Raw genomic sequence first — 22845 nt, 5'->3', positions numbered from 1 at the left:
ATCAGTCAATTAAAAAAATTTCCCTATTAAATTTTACTCTGGTTCAGGGGGAACTGAGGTGTGTTGCTAGTCATCACTGTTTGAACCTCTGATTTATAGGACTGTAGCTTTCTTAAAGGGATATATGATTTGTAAGACTTGTGTTAAGGTGATTTAACAAAGTTGAATTTGATTAAAAACCTTTCTCCCCAAACCATGGAAAATGGGTGCTCTGTTTGAGATGAACTGTGACTTACAAGGGTACAATTTGATTTTTGGTAAAAAAGCTAACGACTGTGTTTATGAAGTGAAGGGAGGCTATCAAAAGTAATGCAAAATATAACTGTTACAATCTTTTTGTGATGGCAAAGAATGTGAAGTAAAAATCTTTTAAATGTAAAAACCACTGCTTTGTAGAATGTGTTAGGAAACAAAGTCATTAGGTCATTCCATAAAAGGATAGTATTTTTCTCTTGCCAAAACAGAAATTGGCAATTAATTTTAGAAATTCAAACAGGTTTTCTGCATCCAAATCTAGTTCTCTTTCCTCTGGACCCACAGGGTAATGACAGTGGTAATGGGGTTTCAATGAAAAAAAATTACACTAAAAAAATGTGATTTGAATAGAAATGAGGAAAAAATATGCTACTGCTTCTCCATAAATAATGTAATAATTATATAAATGGACTTTTGAAAAGAAACTGGAAGAGGAATGCAGACCCTTTGAGGACAAGGGTTGATTTACTTTCGTTTTTGTTATCTACGGAGTCTAGGGGAGGATCTTGTAAAGAAGAGGTGACTAAAAATGTTTGTTGAATTGATTTCTTACTCTCTCTCAAAATAAGGATAATATCAAAAAAGAGTACAAAATTGTTCAAAATCCTTAGGAAAAAAATTAAAAATCATCAAAAAAGCAAAGAGCATGTCTAACAAAATCTCTGCTCCCTCAAAAAAAAATCAGCGAGAAAAATCATCAGAATAAAAATATATTAAAACAAGTACCAACAGTTGCATTAGAAAAAATGAAAGAAATTTCTCAAGGTAAAAAGAAGTAGAATAGAGATAAAAATGTAAAATGTTAAAAGATGAACTGAAGGCAGCTCAGGAATCTAAAAAAAAGATCCTGTTAAAATTCAGCAGTAACATGCAAAAATCTTTCTCTGAGGCAAATAAAATTTTGATCATGAAATTGGCAAGGAAAAGGCAGATAAAGAAAGATGAGAAGCCACAGTCATTCAATAATATTGATGTGTATAACTACTAAATAAACAATGGCGAACAGTACATTAAGGTTTCAAAAAATGATTCACTATTCATGTAAAACTGATAGTAAGAATATAGGAAAGGTTAAACATAAGAAAAGCCATTAGTACAATAAATCATGTCATACACATATTGATGCAAGAGTGCCTTTGATCAAAACATAATCTTATTTATACTAAATGTTTAGTATTAGTAAAATAATTTCACCTTAAATTTTAAAAAAAGCTATTTGAAACCAAAACCTAGCACCAAAACCTTCATGTAATGGAGGATTGTTAAGAGGCAATTCTACCCAAAATGGTGTGATGCAGGGATATGTCATCGCAACTATATAGCTTAACTGGAGGTCAGAGGACCTTGACTTGAATCTCGACTTTGTCATTAAAAACTCCTATGATTATGTACAAGTCAGTTTTCTCAGGCATAATATGAGAGGCTTGGATTACGTGATCTAAAGGGGCATTCCATCTCTAAATCCATGATAGCATTTAACTGAGTTTTCTAAATCTTGACTCAGAATAAAGAATGAATAAATTTAGATTAAGGGACTAAGCAAGGACAAAGAAGAGGTTAAAATATCTCTATTTGTGGCTTATCTGATTGTTTATTTAGAAAATCTAAGTTTAATTAAGAAATGAGACAATATACATTAAGATTAAATCTATAAAAAATACCTGCTTTCATATACCACTAATAAAAACTAGGAAACTTTAAAGAAAAATAAACCCCATTTATATTAATGACAAAAATATATCAACATTTAAACAAGACATATATAAAAACAACTACAAAATGATTTTGACAGAAATAAAGAACTAAATAATCAGTAAGACTATCCCATGTTGACAGCTAGGTTGAACAAAATAAATTAAATATATCCCACACATAGAGATTCGTTGTAATATTAATTATTAATAGCCTAACAGATTTTATTTATATAAATGTGTTTATTCATGCATTTATATACGGCTCCATTTAGATCCTACCCAATAATTGTGATTTCACTGAAGTATTGCATTCCCAATATGAAAAAAATCTCTCCACCAATGCAAAATGGCAACTTCTTTATAACCCCTAGTCTTTAAGAGCTATCTGTTGACATCAGGAGGTTAAACTTGTCCTTGTATAACCAGTAAGCATTAGAAGCAGGATTTGAACTCGGGGATTCTTGTCTTCAAGATGGAATCCTCTATCTACTACTCCAAAATTATACAAAATAACAAAATCTACCTAGAAAAAATAATTGGGCAAGATAGCAAGTAAAACTATAAAAAGGTATTTCCTTTTAGGCTTTAAGATATACTATAAAGCAGTAATTATTGAAATTACATTTTATTATTATAATTACTACCAATAATAATATTTTATAACATCTTAATATTTGTAAAACACTTTACAAACATCTAATTTGTCCTCAGAAAAATGTTGGGAGGTAGGTTCTACTATTATTATCCTCCTTTTACAGATGAAAAAACTGAGACATAGAAAGATTAAATGACTCTTCCATCATCACAAAGCTAATGTCTGGATTTAAACTTAGGACTTCCTGACTCCAAGTACACTGCTCTATCCACAAAATGTCTTTGTATTAACCTAACTAATAAAAACTCTACATCCCAAATCTATAAAGAATGGATACAATTTTTGAAAGTGTTTTCCATTCTTTCAATTGTATAAATGGCAATAGCATATAATCATATAATCTACAAACTAGGAAAAAATTATTAATAACCACTTGAAAAATTCTTCAAATTCTAATATGTACTTAAATAATTCAACTATCATTTTAAGCCCATCAAATTGATAAAAACTACTTTAAAATAATAAAACATAACAATGTCAGAACTCCAAGAATGAAAACAGGAATGCTGGTACAATGCTGGTGGCACTGTAAGTAGGCCTAGGTTTTTTGGAAATTAGGCTGTCATATAATTAGCATTTCAAAACTGATCATACACCATCTGCATCTAGAAAGGACTATGGGGATTGAATGTGGGTCACAACATAGTATTTTCATCATTTTTGTTGTTATTTATTTGCTTTTTTTTGTCATTTCCCTTCCTTTTTGATCTGATTTTTTTCATGCAGTATGATAAATGTGGAAAAATGTTTAGAAGAATTGCACATGTTTAACCTATATTGGATTACTTGCTATCTAGAGGAGGAAGAATAGGAAGAAGGGGAGAAGAAAAATTTGGAACAGAAAGTTTTTCAATAGTGAATGTTGAAAACTATCTTTACATGTATTTTGAAAATTAAAAAAATACTGATCATGGGGCACCTAAGTGATGCAGTAGATAGAGCACCAACCCTGAAGTCAGGAGGACCTAAGTTCAAATCTGGCCTCAGACACTTAACATTTTCTAGCTATGTGACACTGGGCAAGTCACTTAACTCGAATTGCCTCAGCAAAAAACAAACAAAAAAACTGATCATATCATTTGATTCAGTTATCTCAACACTACAATTTTAATAAAGGATAATTTGTATATTAATTAATCCTATTAATAAGGAAAAAAAATACTACTTACCAGAAAAAAGATATCAAGTCCTCACCATGAACAACAACCCTGCTATTCTTCACTATATCTATTTGCTACATCTCCTGAAGAGGTATAATCCCTCTTTTGACCTCTACCAAACCTTCTTAGAGCAAATGATTTCTATTTTACTAAGAAAATCCTATGAGTTTGTTTTGATTAAAAACCTCTTTTACATTATCTCTTAACCCTTCCTCTTTTGCTCTAGTCTCTAAGGAAAAGCTGGGACTTCCCTCTCATCCCTTAATTTGTGACCCAATTTCATTTCCTCCTGTCTTTTCTGGGAGCTGTTCCCATTGATCATCTCCCCTCTCTGATATTTTCAAACATTTCATTTTTCCTGCCTCCTTTTCTTCTTCCTGGAAATGTGCCCAAATCTTCAATTTCAAAAACTTTCACTTGATGCTGCTATCCCATCAACATATCACTCAATTTATCTTCCCTTTAAGTGCCCAACTAGAGTTGCTTATACTCCCTCACTCCCTTTACTTCCTTATTTTTCATTACTTCTCAAGCACTTGCAAACTAACTTCTGAACCACCCTACTTTCTCAAAAGATTCCTGAAGGTTTCTTAGAGCACATCTGATGGGAATTTCAGTTTTCAATTTCCTTGGCCTTTCTGTTGCTTTTGATATTGCAGCCCAACTAAAACTCATTTCTTCTTTCCATGATACTACTACTCCTAATTCTTCTCCTGTCCTGAAGATTCAACTGTTTTTTTCACTGGGTCATGCATCTTCTCTTACTCTCTAAGCAAGACTGTTCTCAAAGCTCTATCCTAGACTCTTTTTTCCCAGTATATCTGGTGATCTCATCTGCTCCTGTGGTTTAAACGATCTACACAGTTGACTCCCAAATTTATATTCCAGACCTATTCACTCTTCTTAAGTAGTCTTCCTTTTGCCAACTACTTGCTCATAAAGATCTACCTGGATAGATATTCCTTCTGCACACTAAGCATAAAGTCATACAAAGTAATTTTTATGGGGCATCAGGAAAAGCCTCATGTAGAGAGTGGCATTTCAGCTAAGCTCTAAAAGGAGCTAAGATTTCCAAGTAGCAGGCCTGAGAAGGGAGAACATTTTCTGGATGGGCAGCCTGTGCAAAGAAATGAAGGCAGGAGACAGACTGCCATACTCAGGCACACTAAATAGCTGTCAGCTTGGCTAAAAGATTAGATTATGTGATTGGAACTAATATGAAGTCAGATATTCCTAACCATTTTTGGGGTATTACTGATCCCTATGGCAGTCTTGTAAAGCCTTTAGTCTCACTTCTCAGAATTTTAAAAATGCATAAAATTTGTTCTTCAGTCATTTCAGTCAAGTCTGACTCTTCATGGCCCCATTTGGGATTTTCTTAGCAGATATATTGGAGTGTTTTGCAGATGAAGCAAACAAGGTTAAGTGGCTTGCCCAGGGTACACAGCTAGTAAATGTAGGAGGCAAGATTTGAACTCTGTCTTCCTAACTCCAGATTTGGTATTCTATCCATTAAGCCACCTACCTGCCCTAACTGCATAAAATACATGAAATTATACAAGAATCCAATTATATCAAAATACAGTTATCAAATTATTAATACAATAAGTTTAAAGACTCTGTCCTGAGACCTATCCAAGGGGGCCTGACAGGATCCACAGACCCCAGGTTAAGAAATCCTAGTTTAAAAAAAATAGATTAGAATCAGATTGTGCAAGAATTTAAGTGTCCCAATGAGGTGTCTACATGTGATTCTAGAAGTAATAGGAAGCCAATGAAGCTTAGGGAGGGAAGAGTGTTGGTCAGAACTATATTTTAGGAATGCCAATTTTACACAGGTGTGTGGAGGATGCCTTGGGCAGGTTAAAGAATAGAGGTATGAGCCAAACAGGAGGCTATGGTGAAAATCTAGGCAAGAGGTGATGAGGGCCTAAAATAGAGTGGTGCTCCAGTGAGTAGAGTGGAATGGAGTGGAGCTATCAGTGAGTGATAAGGAGACAAATGTGAGAGAGGTAGTTGTAGCAGAATCAACAAGATCTGTTAGTCATATGGGAGAATAAAGAGCAAAAGATGGCTTCCAGGTTGTGAACTGGGAGAAAGGAAGGCTGTCCACAAGTTAAGTAGAGGCATGGGCTTTAGAGGAAAGATAATGAAAAGGGTATGTTTTGGTGAAAAGAACTCTAGTTCTGGAGGCAGGGGCCCTGGCTCCAATTCCACCTTTGATACTTACTAGCTAAATGACATTGGGCAAATCACTTCACTTTGCTCAGTTTTCTCATCTGGAAAATGAGGATTGGAATGAATGGCCTCTGAGATCCCTTTGAATTCTAGATCCATGAACGTGAGTTTTTGGTATGCTAGATTTGAGAAACCTGTGGGACTTCTGGATGGATACATATAACACAACAGCAGTTGGTGATAAGGGATTAGAGCTCAGACGAGAGAAGAGGACTAGACATGTAGATTTAGAAATCATCTTCATAGAAAAAGACATATCTATTGGGCTAATGAGATTATTCACCAACATAGAATGCAGAAAGAAAAGTGAAGAGAGCTCAAGACAAAACTTTGGGGAACCCCTGCAGTTATAAGATGGAATATGGATGATACCCCATCAAATTAGACTGAGACAGGTTAAGAGTTAAAAAGAGTAGGATCATGATCACTCATGGAGGAGAGAGTATTCAAGAAGAGGGAGTGAGCAGCATTGTAGCATTATAGCAGCATTATAGCATAAATGCTATAGAGAGGTCAAAGAGGATTAGTACTAAGAAAAGACTGCTGAATTTAGCAATGAAGACATCAATGGTAATTTTGGAGGGAGCCGTTTGAGTTCCATAGTAGAAATGAACGTGAAATAAGAAGGAGTTAAAGAATGGGATATGAGGAAGTGAAGACAATGTCTCTATGGCTTTTCTCTTGGAGTATGGCAGGAGAAAGGGGAGATGTAGGATAACAGCTTGAGGGAATGTCAGAGACAAATAAAATTTTTTTGAGCAAAGGGAAGATATGGGAATGTTTGGAGACTGTAGGAATGAAGCCAGTGGTTAAAGAACAAAAATTATAAAGAGAAGAGGGAAAAAAGGAAGGAGTGGAATCAAGGGAACAAGAAGGAAGTTAGCTATGGCAAGAAGAACAAAATAGGAGAGAATAATAGGGGATAATGTTAAAGAGATCTGATGCGTAGGATTTCATTTCCTTAGCTGAATATAAGCCAAGACACTTTACTCAGGGAATAGATGGGATATAAGTTGCTTATGGAAAAGACAAGGTCTCACGCAAAATATGTGGAAATAGAGGGATGAGTAAAAAGGAATGAAATGTATTAGGGAAGGCCCAGTTAAGAATACATCATATAAACTGGTAGTGCACCTAAGCAGCATGGCTTTGTGATTTCCTCTAGGAGCTCTCCACAGTTTTTGAATAGAAGCTAAGAAGAAAATAAGTGGTTAGGGTAACCAGGGCTGAAAAGAGATCGGTGGTAACAGGACAAAGAGACATGGGATTTGATAATAAAGGACACTATAAAATTGAACTATTTAACTATAGCCCCAAGATTTCAAAAGTAGGAAAATGAGATCAGAGTAGGGTAAAAGATGGCTTTAGAATAAAGGGAGGGTGGAGTAACTGGAAATTGTAGTGAAAATGAGCCATAGTTTTAGGAGGAGTTGAGCAAATGCAAAGATAATGTTCAGATGATGTTCAGATAATGACATTTGAGTTCCTTCACAATCTTGCTTGACTCTCCCTAGAAAGCATTATTTCCTATTACTCCCCTTTCATATATTATATATTCTAGCCAAACTTGATTCAAGAGTCAATATGGCTATTCCCTGAACTCAACATGCCATTTCCATGCTTTCAAACAAGATATCCTTCACACTTGGAATCTTTACCTGCCTTCAGCATCCACCCTTTTCAGCTTTTGCTACTTATTTCTGATCTAACTTATCTTGTATTTACTTATCTCTTTACCTTTGGTTTTCCTCAGAAAATATAGGCTCTATGAGGGCAAAGACTTTCTAATTTTTGTTTTTGTATAAACAGTATCTAGCACAGGATTAAATAAATATTTGCTGAATTAAATGGATTTGTATAGAAAAATCCATAGAGGGAGGTGTCACTGGTAAACAATGTTATCAGGGAACAACTTATATGTTCAATGATTTTGTAAGTAGTTGAATGAAGTTTGATGTATTATTATAATAGAATATTACTGTGTCATAACAAATGACAAATATGGAGACAGCAAAGAAATATGGATAAATTTCTTTGAAATAATACAGAGAAAGCAGATTCAGAGTATAACCTCTCTATATATAATGTCTAGATAATAGAAGTAATAACAGCAACAAAACTGTGTATATAAATAAAAAGAAATACATTGGAAAGGAATGGAAAAAAGAAAATATTGTTATTTTCTTGAAATTTATTTTTTCCTGGTATCAAAATGCTATAAATAGCATGGGGTTTATTTTTTAAGTATAATTTTAGCCTATTTATTTGATTGTTCATTTTTGTTGGGATTTTTACTAAGTCTATCATCACAATTTTAGTTACAGGAAATACTCATAAATATTATTTAAATCTTTTCTAGTCATATTCATTTCATGAAATTGACATTTTGTCTACAATGTTATTATGTTAAGACAGGATTTTAATATACTTGTGAGACTATAAAATATATAGAATGTAAAATATGGTTGAGAGAATGCTACTAAGGAAAATGTCACCACTTCCAAGATTAAAAAAATTTGAATTTGAACTATCATGTATCACTAACTTAGCTTTTGTATCTACTACTGTCCATATATTCAATAATAATTGTCTCTGGGTGGTACAGTAAAAGCAGAGCTGGATTTGGAATCATAAGATCCAGGTTCAAATGGCTTTGCCACTAGTTACTAGCTTTGTGACCTTGGGCACCCAACTTAATCTCTCTGGGCCTCAGTTTCCCCAACTCAGAAATAGCTTTGGCTAGAAAGTCCTTTCCAGCTCAAAATCATAATATTAAAGCCCTAAAGTAGGTACTTAGTGCTTCATAAATGCTAGAATAAACACTGATTAAGAACCTACTATGTGTCAGGTATGGTTCTAAGAGCTGAGAATACAGAGACTAGAATGAAACAGTTCCTGCTCTCAATAAGCTTAAGTTCTCCTGGGAAGAATTGATGCCTATACAGAAAAGTAAACATAGCAAGAGATACTCAAAGAAATTCATTTAAAATAACTGTTGACCAGTGAAAGAACTCTGGGAGATGACTAAGAACCATTACATCGAATTCCCAATCCCTATATTTTTACCCGCCTGCATTTTTGATTTCCTTCACAGGCCAACTGTACAATATTTCGGAGTCCAATTCTTTTTGTACACCAAAATAACGGTTTGGACATGTATATTTATTTTGTATTTAATTTATATTCTAATATATTTAACATGTATTGGTCATCCTGCCATCTAGGTGAGGGGATGGGGGGAAGAAGGAGAAAAATTGGAACAAAAGGTTTGGCAATTGTCAATGCTGTAAAATTACCCATGCATATATCTTGTAAATAAAAAGCTATTAAAATAAAAAAATAAAATAAAATAACTGTTGATAGTATAAAATATTTGGGAATCTATCTGCCAAGGAAAAGTCAGGAACTATATGAGAAAAACTACAAAACACTTTTTGCACAAATAAAGTCAGATCTAAGCAATTGGAAAAGTATCAAATGCTCTTGGATAGGGCGAGCAAATATAATAAAAATGACAATACTACCCAATCTATTTATTTAATGCTAAACCAATCAAACTCCCAAGAAACTATTTTGCTGACCTAGAAAAAAATAACAACAAAATTTATCTGGAAGAACAAAAGGTCAAACATTTCAAAGGAATTAATGAAGAGAAAAGCAAATGATGGTGGCTAAGCTGTACTAGATCTAAAACTGTATTATAAAGCAGCAGTCACCAAAACCATTTGGCACTGGCTAAGAAATAGAGAAGTTGATCAGTAGAATAGATGAGGTTCACAGAACAAAACAGTCAGTGACTATAATAATTTAGTATTTGACAAACCTAAAGGCCCCATCTTTTGGGACAAGAATTCACTATTTGACAAAAACTTCTGGGAAAATTGGAAACTAGTATGACAGAAAATAGGCACAGACCCACACTTAACACCATATATTAAGATAAGATTGAAATGGGTTCATGATCTAGAAATAAAGAGTAATATTATAAACAAATCAGAAAAACATAGGATAATTTACCTCTCAGACTTGTGGAGGAAGAAGGAATTTGTGACCAAAGAACTATGTTATTGATCACAAAATAGATAATTTTGATTATATTAAGTTAAAAAGTTTTTGTACAAACAACACTAATGCAGACAAGATTAGAAGGGAAGCAATAAACTGGGAAAACATTTTCATATCCAAAGGATCTGATAAAGGCCTCATTTCTAAAATATATAATTGACTCAAATTTATAATAGTTCAAGCAATTCTCCCAATGATAAATGGTCAAAGGATATGAACAGACAATTTTCAGATGAAGAAATTGAAACTATTTGTAGTCACATGAAAAGGTGTTCCAAATCACTATTGATCAGAGAAATGAAAATTAAGACAACTCTGAGATCCCAGTACATAACTCTCAGATTGATAATGCTGAATGTTGGAGGAGATGCAGAAAAACTGGGTGGTTTGTGGTGTTTGGTTGGTGGAACTGTAAACAGATCCAGCCATTCTGGAGAGCAATTTGGAACATGATCAAAAAGTTATCAAATTGTGCATACCCTTTGATCCAGCAGTGTTACTACTGGGTTTATAGCCCAGAGAGATCTTAAAGAAGGGAAAGGGACCTGCATGTGCACGAATGTTTGTGGCAGCCCTTTTTGTAGTGGCTAGAAACTGGAAACTGAATAGATGTCCATCAGTTGGAGAATGGCTGAATAAATTGTGGTATATGAATACTATAGAATATTACTGTTCTGTAAGAAATGACCAACAGGATGATTTCAGAAAGGCCTGGAGAGACTTACACGAACTGATGCTGAGTGAAATGAGCAGAACCAGGAGATCATTATATACTTCAACAACAATATTATATGATGACCAGTTCTGATGGACCTGGCCATTCTCAGCAACGAGATCAACCAAATCATTTCCAATGGAGCAGTAATGAACTGAACCAGCTACGCCCAGAGAAAGAACTCTGGGAGATGACTAAAAACCATTACATTGAATTCCCAATCCCTATATCTATGCCTACCTGCATTTTTGATTTCCTTCACAAGCTAATTGTACAATATTTCAAAGTCTGATTCTTTTTGTACAGCAAAATAACGTTTTGGTCATGTATACTTATTGTGTATCTAATTTATATTTTAATGCATTTAACATCTACTGGTCATCCTGCCATCTAGGGGAGGGGGTGGGGGGGTAAGAGGTGAAAAATTGGAACAAGAGTTTTGGCAATTGTTAATGCTGTAAAGTTACCCATGCATATAACCTGTAAATAAAAGGCTATTAAATTAAAAAAAAAAAAAAAAAAGAATGTTTCTGGCAGCTCTCTTTGTAGTGGCTAAAAACTGGAAAATGAATGGATGCCCATGAATTGATGAAATGATTTCAGAGAGGCCTGGAGAGACTTATATGCTGAGTGAAATGAGCAGAACCTGGAGATCTTTATACACGACAACAATAAGACTATACAATGATCAATTCTGATGGACATGGCTCTCTTCAACAATGAGATGATTCAAACCAGTTCCACTTGTTCAGTGATGAAGAGAGCTATCTACACCCAGAGAGAGAACCATGGAAGCTGAGTGTGGAACACAACATAGGATTCTCACTCTGTTGTTATTTGCTTGCATTATGTTTTCTTTTTCAGTTTTTCCTTTTTTTCCTTCTTGATCTGATTTTTCTTGTATAACAAGATAACTGTATAAGTATGTATACATATATTGGATCTAACATATATTTTAACATATTTAACATGTTTTGGACTACCTGTCATCTAGGGACGGGGGTAAAGGAAAGGAGGGAAAAATTTGGAACAAAAGGTTTTGTGAAGGTTAATTTTGGAAAATTATCCATGCAGATGTTTTGTAAATAAAAAATAAAATAAAAAAAAAGTAAAGTAAACATAAATTATCTATTCAGAATAGAAAACAAAGTAGTTTTCTGGAGGAGGATTCTAGCAACAGGAAGATCAGGATGGGCCCTTGGTTAGGAAGCAATCCTTGAATTTAGCTTTGTACAATACATTACAAAAGCAAAAAGATAATTCTAAGGAAGGATTAAGAAGTACCAAAGACTAAGGATAGCAATGGGAGTTCAATGTGATGTTCAAAAATGAGATGGTAATCAGGAAAAAGAAAGGAATTATATATGAAAAGAGAAGTTTAAAACTTCTCTAGCTAGTCAATGTACATCATTATTAGAATAAGAACTGGTTTCTGCAATGTAAACACAATACCCAAAACCTTTAAAACTGTGAGCTATGCTTATTATGATGACTATCTAAGCCTGGTCATTAGTTCATGCCATGGCAGATTCATACCTGGGAAAAATCCCTAGGAAAATCCTTTGTGTTGGTGTTCACTTGCTGATTTCTTTCAAAATCCTCAGACAAGTCAGGTGGGTCAAGGTAGAGTCGAGGCCCAGCTTCAGTTCTAATCTGTACAGACTTCTATAAATGAAAATTGAAAAAAAAAAAGATTTTAGTTAAACAGTGAAATTGCCTGCTCAAACAGCAGACTGCAGCTAGAGGACAGAGACTGCATATATTAGTTCTATTTTAGCAATAAGATTTGAACTTTGTGAGAAGACACAATAAAATTCTGCTAGGCCCTACTAGGCCCACCTCACAGAGGCAAAGCTGTCTCAGAATGGTTTCCCACTTTGCTGGCTGAACCATGACCAATTTCTAAAGCTTATATACAGAATTTTAGAAAATTCAGAGTAGGTAGAGCCAATATGGTGGAAGAGGAAGCATTCAGTCAGGCTCTTCCAACATTTACCCCCAAACAACTTGAAAATAATGCCTCAAGTTGAATTCTGGAGTGACAAAGCCAACAAAAGGTCAGGATGAGACATTCTTCCAGTCCTAGAAAACTTAGGAGGTTGGAAAGAGAGATCTGTGACACAGGGGAGGCTGACCTGAAGCCAGTGTGGATACATTAGCAGTGGGACTGGATGGCAGTAGCAGGAGCAGGTCTGGGAGCTCCCAAGCCAGAGATGATAAGGGGACCTGGCAACTGGCCAGTGATTACAAGGGACTTCTATGCTAGCACTGGATACAGAACCAAATGCTATTCAGCAACTCCATTACTTACATCCACTTCTAGGTCAATGTTCAAGGGTAGAAAAGTGAACTTCTGATCATAAGAGAGCAGGACCCTAAGGAACAGTACTGTTTAAAATCTCAAGGGATTGGGGCCCTTCCTATTTAAGGATCAGAGCACAGACCAGGAAAGCAGTGATCACACCACTCCCCAAATCACACTACCCTGGAAGCATTGATAACTTCCAAGTCACCACAACTAGCTCTGAAAATTGTACCATGGAGAAGTTTGAAGCTTTGGACTATCACTCACATCCTAGACCATTCTCATATCAGGGAATAGAGTCCAAATTTAATAAGTTCAAAGTTAAGAAAGCTGGAAAATGAGCAAACAAAAACAACAACAACAAAAAAAAAACACCTTACCATTAAAAAAATCATTAGAATGACAGAAAAGATTAAGACAAATTCAGACGAGATAATGATAGCAAAATAGCTACAAGTTTCAAAAGGGGAAAAACTGAAATGGAGTGGCAGAGGAAAAATTGAATAAAAAATGAGACCAATGCATGGAGTGATTTAATCCATAAAGTGGAAATTTATAACACAATGGATTGGAAACCAGAATCCAAGAATATATTGTTTATAAGACTTAAAACACTTAAAACTTAAAACATAGAAATGCAGAGTTAAAATAAGGGGCTGCAGCAAAAATGGTTATGTTTCAGCTGAACCAAAAAAATGAAAGGGGGCAAGGTAACAATCATGATTTCAGATAAAAAGCAAAAGTAAAAATGGCCTCATTAAAAGAGATAAGGAGGGAAACTACATCTTGCTAGAAGGTAATGTAGACAATGAAGAGATATCAATATTATACATAAATGCACCAAATGGCACAGCATCCAATTTTTAAAGGTAAAGTTAAATGAATTAGAGGAGGAAATAAACAACAAAACTAGTGGGGGACCTCAACTTTTGTCCCTCAGAACTATATAAATATAACTATAAAATAAATAAGAAAAAAGAAAAATAAGTGAATAGAATCTAAGAAAAGTTACATCTGATAGATCTCTGGAGAAATTAAATGGGAATATAAAGGAGTTTATCTTTTTCTTAGCTATACATGACACCTTCATAAGAACTGACACGTATTAGGGCATAAAAACCACAAAAACAAATGTAGCAAAGCAGAAATATTTCCAAACCAAAATTCAATAATAACTACATTCAACAAAGAAGCATAGACTAAAAATTAACTGGAAACTAAATACCCTAATCCTAAAGAATGAATGGATCAAGGAACAAATCATAGAAACAAGAATTTCATCAAAGAGAATGACAACACTGAGAAAATATATCAAAATTTGTGGAATGCAGACAAAGCATAATTTAGGGAAACATTTATCTCTCTAAACATGTATATCAATAAAAAAAAAAGAAAGAACAGAACAATATATTAAGCATGCAACTTAAAAAAAACTGGAAATGGAACATTGCCTTTGCCTAGTACTCTGGTTTCTAGTACTATATTGTTCAACTATTTCTATCTTTCTTGTACTTTCTAACCCAAACTTACTTTACTAGGCATGGTGGTACATACATGTATTCCCTGCTTCTGGAGAGACTGAAGCCAGTGAATTGTTTAAGTCTGAGAGTTCTGAGTTGTACTAGGGCTAAAACTAATTGCCTATACCAAGTGTGGCACCAATATGGTAAGCTCCTAGGAGCAAGAGACCACCAGGAGCATAAAATGAGCTGAGCTGGCAATTTCTTGTTGGAAACAAAGCAAGTCAAAGCTTCTCTGCAAATCATCAGTGGGACTGGATCATATAGTCCTCACTAAACTTCCAGCCAGGGCAAGATAGGAAAACTGAATCTCAAAAAACAAAAATAAAAACAAAAAAGCAGAATTTCATCTCTTTTTCCTAATATTAGAGCTGATCCTTATGAAAATGCAAGTATTTAACACCCATTTAATCTCTCAGATTCACTAAGGATTCCATTCCTTAACATCTGAAAGATATAGCTGATATATATATATATATATATATATATATATATATATATATAAAGATATAGCTATAATTTTCTGCCATGCTATAATACAGTTCAATGGAATATGTATGTATTTGTGTATGCGTGTATGTGTGTATATGTGTATCTTAACAAAGATAGTAATTTACCTTGATTGAACTTATAACAGTTTTATGGGAGGACAGAGATAAGCTTTGTTTTTTACTGGAATTATTTATATCCAAACAACAAAAAAAACCCACTCACTTCATAGCTAGTGAACTATGTTGGAACAACAAAGATAATTTCTAAGGGGAAAGATCTCGGGAATCTTCTTCTTTTATCCTTCCCTTTTCCCTATTCCTCTTACATGAGACAAGTTGGTATAGCAGAAAGAGAATTGAACTACTCAAGCATAATAAGTCTGGAAGACCATCAGCTGTAGTGGCAGGGAAGATGGTGAGGTCCTCACTCCAAGGACTCTCAATACACTTAAACCCTATAGAGAAATTTTCCAAGATGATGTAGGGACTAGAGATTTTACCATTCAAAGACTGACTGAAGGAATTAGGGATATTAAATCTGGAGAAGGTAACTTTAGAATGGAGATGATGGTTACCTTTATATATATCCAAAGAGTTATATTTGGAAGAAGCATTACAAACTTGTTCTGCTTGGCCCTAGAGAGCAGGAGTCTCTTCAAATCTCAAAAATAAAATCTTTATTAGCTAGTTTTAGACCTAACAAATCTAGTCATTGAAAAAATATTTATAAATAAAATTGGGAAAAACACACAAGTATAATTAAAATGGAACAGATGTCTTTAGCATTTAAATATCCCTTTAACAGGGATGTATTTTGTCATTTATTACAATAGATTTATGACATTTAGATTCTACTAAACACAGTGCCTGTGTTCTTGGAGAGGAAATGGCACTCAAGAAAATACTATCACAAATTTCCTTTAACTTTCCTAAACTTGCCTAAATATATTGAAAGGAAATTTGTATTGAAGGCAACACAATTTCTAAGACATTCAGGGACTGATTTTCAAGAGAATCTAAAATGGGGAAGATCCCAAAGAATGGGAAAATAATCACTAATATTGTAACATCAGCAACTACCAAATCACATGCAGACTTTCTCCACTCTATAAAACCTTTGTGAGAATGCTCTATGCAAATATCCTTGATGAGAACAATGGAAGGGAAAATGACAGTTTTCCCAGACAGTTTTCTACTGAAGATTACATATTCATAGTTATGCAAATGACTACAAGGTACAGAGAATACAAGATCCCTCTGGGTTCATTGTTGATTGCAAAAAGCATTTGATTTGGCAGACCAAAATGCAATAGGTGAATCCTATATATGTGGCATATATTATATATGGTATATATTGATAAATACAGAGACAACTATTCAACAATTTTCTTATCAATGTTAAGTGAAAGATAAAACAGATATATACTTGCCAAAGGTAAGAGAAGATGTTTATTACTGTCATGGAAGATACAATAGGCAAAGTTGAAATGGTGTTGGGATGTCATATAGAAGGTAGTGTTATCTAAATGCTTCTGTTTATATATAATGTTGTTTGGACTATATCAAGCTCCAGAATTCTTCATAGCATCATCTTCTGGGTCATTTCCAAACCTATTCTCTAGCTATCACGTAAAACCTCCTCCTCTCCCTCTTGCCATAACAATTGACTGTCCCTGGAACCAACTTCATCCCATTTGTGATATTCTGTTTTATCTTGCCCAGAACCAGGTCTCCAAGTCATTCCTTGCCATTTCCAAATCTTATGTTTTCTTCTACTACTAGAATGTTCATTGTTTGAGGACAGAGTTTGTTTTGCTATATTTGCATCTCTAGTGCTTAACATAGTGCCCAACACATAGTAAACATTTACCACTTATGTATGTATTCATTTATTCAGATATGTGGCCACTAAAAAGAGACTTATTTAGTCATCCACAAAGGAAAAATCAAATGGATGATGAATACAAATTGCCCAGATTATCAGTGCAATTAGATCAATATTTTTTGATTCTGAGTCCATCAAAACATTTGTATTAGATATATGCTATACACAATGAACTAAGCTCAGAAGTGAATAGGGAGCTGGAAGTAAGGTAGGCAACATTTGGAAAATGGCATTGCACTTTCAATGACTCCAAATGGCTCCCTACTATACTACTCCATCATTTAAATTATCAATAATTCTACAGTGATGCTATATGCCTGTGAATCATAGAACATCAGAACCTCTGGAAAATTAAATCTAGATATAGTCCAAAGAGGAACAGAAAGATGAATAGCAGATAGATAGAGCACCAAAGTCAATGATGGACCTGTACTACAGAAGTGGTATAAAGCACTTCTATAATCTATAATCTACATGGCCAAAAAGGAAGTGCATTGCTCATGTGCTCAGAGAAAGGGATAAGAAATGGACAGCTAGAGTGTTATATTGATATTTACAAAATAAGAAGTCCAGAGAAAAGCCTCCAGCACAATGAATGGATGCTTTAAGGAGGAAGCAAATGGAAGTGAGAAAAATCACATATGAGATTATAGAGTAAGGAAATCCTTTCTCTACAATTTACTATTTATGAGACCCTAAGAAAATCACTTAATGTCTCTCAGCCTCAGTTTCTTCACCCACAAAATGAGAAATTTGGATTAGCTGACCTCTAAGCTCTAGCTCTAAACCCATGATGTTATGATCTTATTATTGCTACTGTATCTAGTAAAGAGAATGTGATCCTAGATTAATTGAAATAAAAGCAATAGTTTACATTTGCATAATACTTTAAAATTTTCAAAGTATTTTGCATACCTTACCCCAGGTGATTCTCACAAATGTTCTGTGAGGTACTACAGATATTATCCTCAATTAACCAAGAATTGAGGTGATCTGCCCAAGTGCAGAAAGCACAGAACAGATAGTCAGGAGAACAAAGTTCTAATGTCACTTCTACAGTCTCCACTCTAGAACAATAAAACAATATACAGATATATATTATCTGTGTGGCTTTGAATAGAGTGTTTTCTCTCTGTGGGCCTTAGGCTCCCCATTGTAAGATGAGAGGGCTATGAAAGATTATCTCTAAAGTCCTTGATTGAATTATGTGTAAAAAAGCATAGAGAAGGACTACTAAACTAGAATAGGCCCTTGGTTCTTTTCCAAGTTCTACCACATAAGCTCATATGATATTAGACAACTCACACTATTTCTCTGACCATTGGTTTCCTTGTCTGAAAAATGGTGATAATAATATTTGGCATATGCGAACCTCACAGAATTGCTGTGAGGCTTAAATCAAATGAGACAATATATGTGAGATCATGTTAAAAAAAACAATTACTTCCAGAACTTATTTATTAAGTGCCAACTAAGGAAATAATGAAACTACTATATAAAAAGTCCTGGATACAGAAGATAAAAATCTTGATTTGATGAAATAAATACATATCTAAAGATCACTTTGTGGGGCAATACCTCAGAAACGAATTGACAAAGTAGAGCCTGGGTACTTCAGTGCCAAGGTACTAAATTTACCTCATGACATAAAAAACCAACTGTTACTGGATAAAGCACTAGAGGTGGGTATAAATCCCACCTCAGGCATTTGTTGGCTGTGTCACTCTCGGGTAAGTTACTTAACCCATCTTTTCCTCCATTTCCTCATCTGCAAAATGAAGGAATTGAACCCAGTAGTCCTTGAGGTCCCTTCTACTTTCAAATCTATGGTTCTATGACCTAGAGCATTATTTGATTGTTATCAGATAATAGCTTTTGACTCTGTCCTTCTCTCTTACAGAAAGTTATAAACACCTGATCTCTCTGTGCTATTTCATAAACCTTTATTAGTACAGATAGACAGCTGTGATGTAATGAAAATAATATGTGATAGTCAAGGGTCTGAGTTTTGCTCTGCTATCTACTTTCTGTGTTATCATAAGCAAGTCACTTTGCTGCTTACTCAGTTTCCTCATCTAGAAAATGGGTAATTAGGTGTTACAGTGGAAGAGTACTGAGCCTTCAGTCAAGAAGATTCATCTTCTGATATGAATTATAATTTGGTTTCTGACACTTACCGGCTATATGACTCTGGGCAAGTCAGTTAACTCTATTTGCCTGAGTTTACTTATTTGTAAAATTAACTGGAGAAGAAAAAGACAAACCTCTTGTATCTTTACCAAGAAAACCCCAAATGAGGTCAGGAAGAGTTGGACATGACTGAAACAAGTAAATAACAATAACAACAAAAATGAGACTAATAATATCAGAACAATCAGTCTTATTGATTAGACAATTTTAAAAAGCTGAGAACTAGAATATAAAGGGAAAGATTAAAACCCTTTCCTCAGTTTAACTGTATTTCTTGGAGAATCATGACTAGGCAATTTGAATCTCCATTAGAAACTGAAAAGGCATTATAGTGAAGGTAAAATCAGTGTTTAATAATTGGGGTGAACTTTCTTTAAAGACTTTCAGTAAAGCCCATCCTGCAAAAAATTTCTGGAAGGCTAGTCCTTTCACTACTAATTTAAGATTAACATTTGATGATGTTCATCAAATCTGACAGAGTTTGGTAAATGACTGTACTGCTTATTAGGCTGCTGTCCACCCAAGTATTACAAAGCTATAGCAACCATAAATCTTAATCCACTGACAGCAGAAGAGGGCTATAATACCTAGACATGATGCAAAGAAAGTGTCAGGTATAAGCATGAGTGTATGTATACCCAGCTACAACATCTCTGCAGTATAAGAAGCCCAACTCTATTTTGCCTGGGATTAGACATCCTGATCTATGTGGATGCACTGAGAAAACAGGAAATGAACCGTGTATAAACTCTGGGAAATAAGGTACCATGGGAAGAGATTACAAAAGACTGATCTTAAATTAAAATTTCTTGAAATCAGGTTCAGTCTTTTGCTTTAAGCATCTGGTCACAGTCTAGGACTCAAATACAGTTCATAATTATAGAATGAAAGACTTATGGCCTAATTACTAAAAATCAGCTTTCAGGGCTTGAAACACAGTATCTTTTACAGTCTGTTATGGCTAGACATACAGTCCATGCACATAATTACTAATTCCTTAGAGATGGAAAGGCATTGGCTTAACAGAAAGGGTTTACTTCTGTTTCTATAAGGTAAAAACCAGCTAAAGCATAAATTTTACCTGGTCTCCCTCAGATACCCCTTTAGGTCTCAGATATAAGTTCCTGGGAAAATCAGACCAGTGAAGAGCAAGTAAATTATACAAATGCCAAGGCATTCAATAAGCATTTATTAACTACTATGTATGAGAGAGGCATTAGATGCTAGGAATACAAAGACAAAATAAACAGCCTCTACCCTCAAGAAATTTACCCTCATAGAGTAGAAATACAGTATGTATACAGATACATGATAACCTAAGAAGGATGGGAATACTAACAATGAAAAATGCAGTAGGAGCTTCCCATAGAAGATGAGATATATAAGTGGAGCACTGAAAGAAGATAAGCATTCTAATAAGCAGAGATATGGAGGGATGGCTTGTTTAGTAAATCCAAAATTTTGGGAACAATAAGTAAGCCAATTTAGTTGTAGCATCAAGTGAATGAATGGAAATAATGTATAATTAAGTTGGAAAGGCAGGGAAAAGTCAGATTTTGAAGGGCGTTAAATAACAAATCAAGGAATTTATATTTATCCTAGAGGCAACAGAAAATCCCTGATGATTTTTGCAAAGGATAGTGAAATAGCTAGACATGAATTTTAGGAATATTACTTTCTCAACTAAGTGGAGAATGAATTGAAGAGGGGAAGAGACCAATTAGAAGCAGGGAGACCAATCAGAAGGTCATTGCAATAGTGTAGGAGAAAGATAATGAAGATCCTGAACCAAAGCCCAAATCTGTGAAATAAGCACAACTTTCCATTGCCATAAATTAGAGAAAGTTCCCATATTCCATGAAAAATGTCCATATAGCTAATGGCTGAAGGGTGGCAATGTGGGGTGAAAAAAACATTGGACTGAGCCATCAGGAACTTAGGCTCTAATGTTCATTCTGCTACTCAGGAGGTGCTCTTGGATAAGTCACCATCCTTTTTGGTACCCATTTTCTTTTCTACAGAATGAGAGGCTTGGACAAGATGTTCTTTAGGGTACTTTGCACCTTTAACATTCTCAGGTTATGTTAAACCTTATGTCCTAAGATTTGTCCTTAGGACATAAAACCTGTCCTAAAAAACCTTTTTTGTCCTTTATGTCCTAAAAGCCTTTCTATGACATTGTATTATTGTATTATCTACCAACAAAAATCAGATAGCAATTAAAGTGAAATAAGATATTCTGAAGAATAGTTAGATTTAATGGAGAAAATAATAAATTCTTTTGGTTGGGTTGACTTGGGATGTTTGTGACATCTAGGTAGAGACATTCCACAGGTGGTGTGGAACTGGAACTCGGGAGAGAGAATAGGAATATAAACATATATAAAAATTTCATAGCCTCTGAATTTTCTCATTTAACCCACTGTGGTTGATGAGGTCAGAAAGAGGACAAAGAGAAAGAACAGAAGAGGGCCAAAGATAGAACCCTGAGAGACACACAAAATTAGGAAATAAATTAGGAATGATGAGCCAGTAAAAGAAACTGAACCTTGAGAGACACACAAAATTAGAGAATTATTAGGAATGATGATCCAGTAAAAAAACTGAAGAGAAGAGATCAGAGAGAGTTTTATCCTTTCACCTTGAAATCATTTCCTCACTTGAGGGAGAACAAGTCTCTGTCCAACTTTATATTTTTAATGGAACTTTTAAACACAAGTTTCATATGAAAATACCACAAAGAAATCCTTATTAATAGCTATAGACTGGAAGATATAAACAGGAGCAGAAAGTACATAAAGAAAGTACATGATTAACATCTCATTACACTTAGAATTGATGACTGTACCATTGTAATGAGTTTTATTCTGGGGATATGAAAAATAATAACACATTTATATAGCAATTTTTAGTCTTCCAGAATTCTTTATTCACAACAGTCTTTAAGATAATTAGTGTATCATTTTCTCCAAATATCATGCCTTGGACTATTTGAACCTTTAAGATCAAGTATAACCTCAGCCTTCCTATGTTCTACTAAAAACTTTTTCTAAAGTCCTTTTATTATCTTCTAATTTTATTTCTTTTACAAGTCTTCTTATGCTATTGCCAGATAATAATACACATGAAGAAATTAATCCTAGTGAAGTTAAAGGGACTTTTCCAAAGTCCCACGACAATAAGTAAAATAAGTCATATTTCAGTTCAGGACTTTTGATTTTAAAATTGTTCTTTCCAAAATTTCGTTCTGGCTACATGATATTCTAAATAGGGTATTCTAGCTCTAGAAACTTTGTCTAGAAATTAAGAATAATTCTATATAAAAAAGAAATTTATGCTTTATTTTAAAGCCTTTCTGGCAGCTCCTAGCACCTTAGAGTTGGGCCCTCATGCCATCCCCTCCTACGGGCCCAATTAGATAACGATGTGGTACCATGAATTCAAAGCAGAGAAAAAATTATGTCCCAGGCATATAAAAAAATCAAAGATGGGGAATCTCTGATCTTCAGCTGGTTTGCTGCCTAGGACAGACAGGAGCATCCCACAAAGTATACCCATCATGTCTCAAGGTATATATGCCCTTTTTACTTGGCAAAATCCTGCTCTAATGACATCCACATAATAGTCAACTTTATTATTTGAAAGAAAATACTGTTTATCATCAGAAATTAT

At 34.4% G+C, this 22845-nt stretch overlaps 1 protein-coding gene across 7 annotated transcripts in view; it reads right to left on the bottom strand.

Annotated features, from left to right (window-relative positions):
- KIAA0556 (KIAA0556 ortholog) overlaps positions 1-22845 on the bottom strand; it is a 271875-nt gene that overhangs the window by 108414 nt on the left and 140616 nt on the right. For all 7 annotated transcript variants that reach the window (XM_031962770.1, XM_031962790.1, XM_031962742.1 and 4 more), the window contains one exon: positions 12319-12447. In XM_031962770.1, coding sequence (XP_031818630.1) covers positions 12319-12447 — 129 coding nt within the window. The remainder of the gene's footprint in view (positions 1-12318; positions 12448-22845) is intronic.

This window comes from Sarcophilus harrisii, chromosome 1 (genome assembly GCF_902635505.1).
Source record: "Sarcophilus harrisii chromosome 1, mSarHar1.11, whole genome shotgun sequence".
In the NCBI taxonomy this organism is placed as follows: Eukaryota; Metazoa; Chordata; class Mammalia; order Dasyuromorphia; family Dasyuridae; genus Sarcophilus; species Sarcophilus harrisii.
Note: the sequence above shows the minus strand (reverse complement) of the source record. Positions and strands in the feature narration are given on the sequence as shown.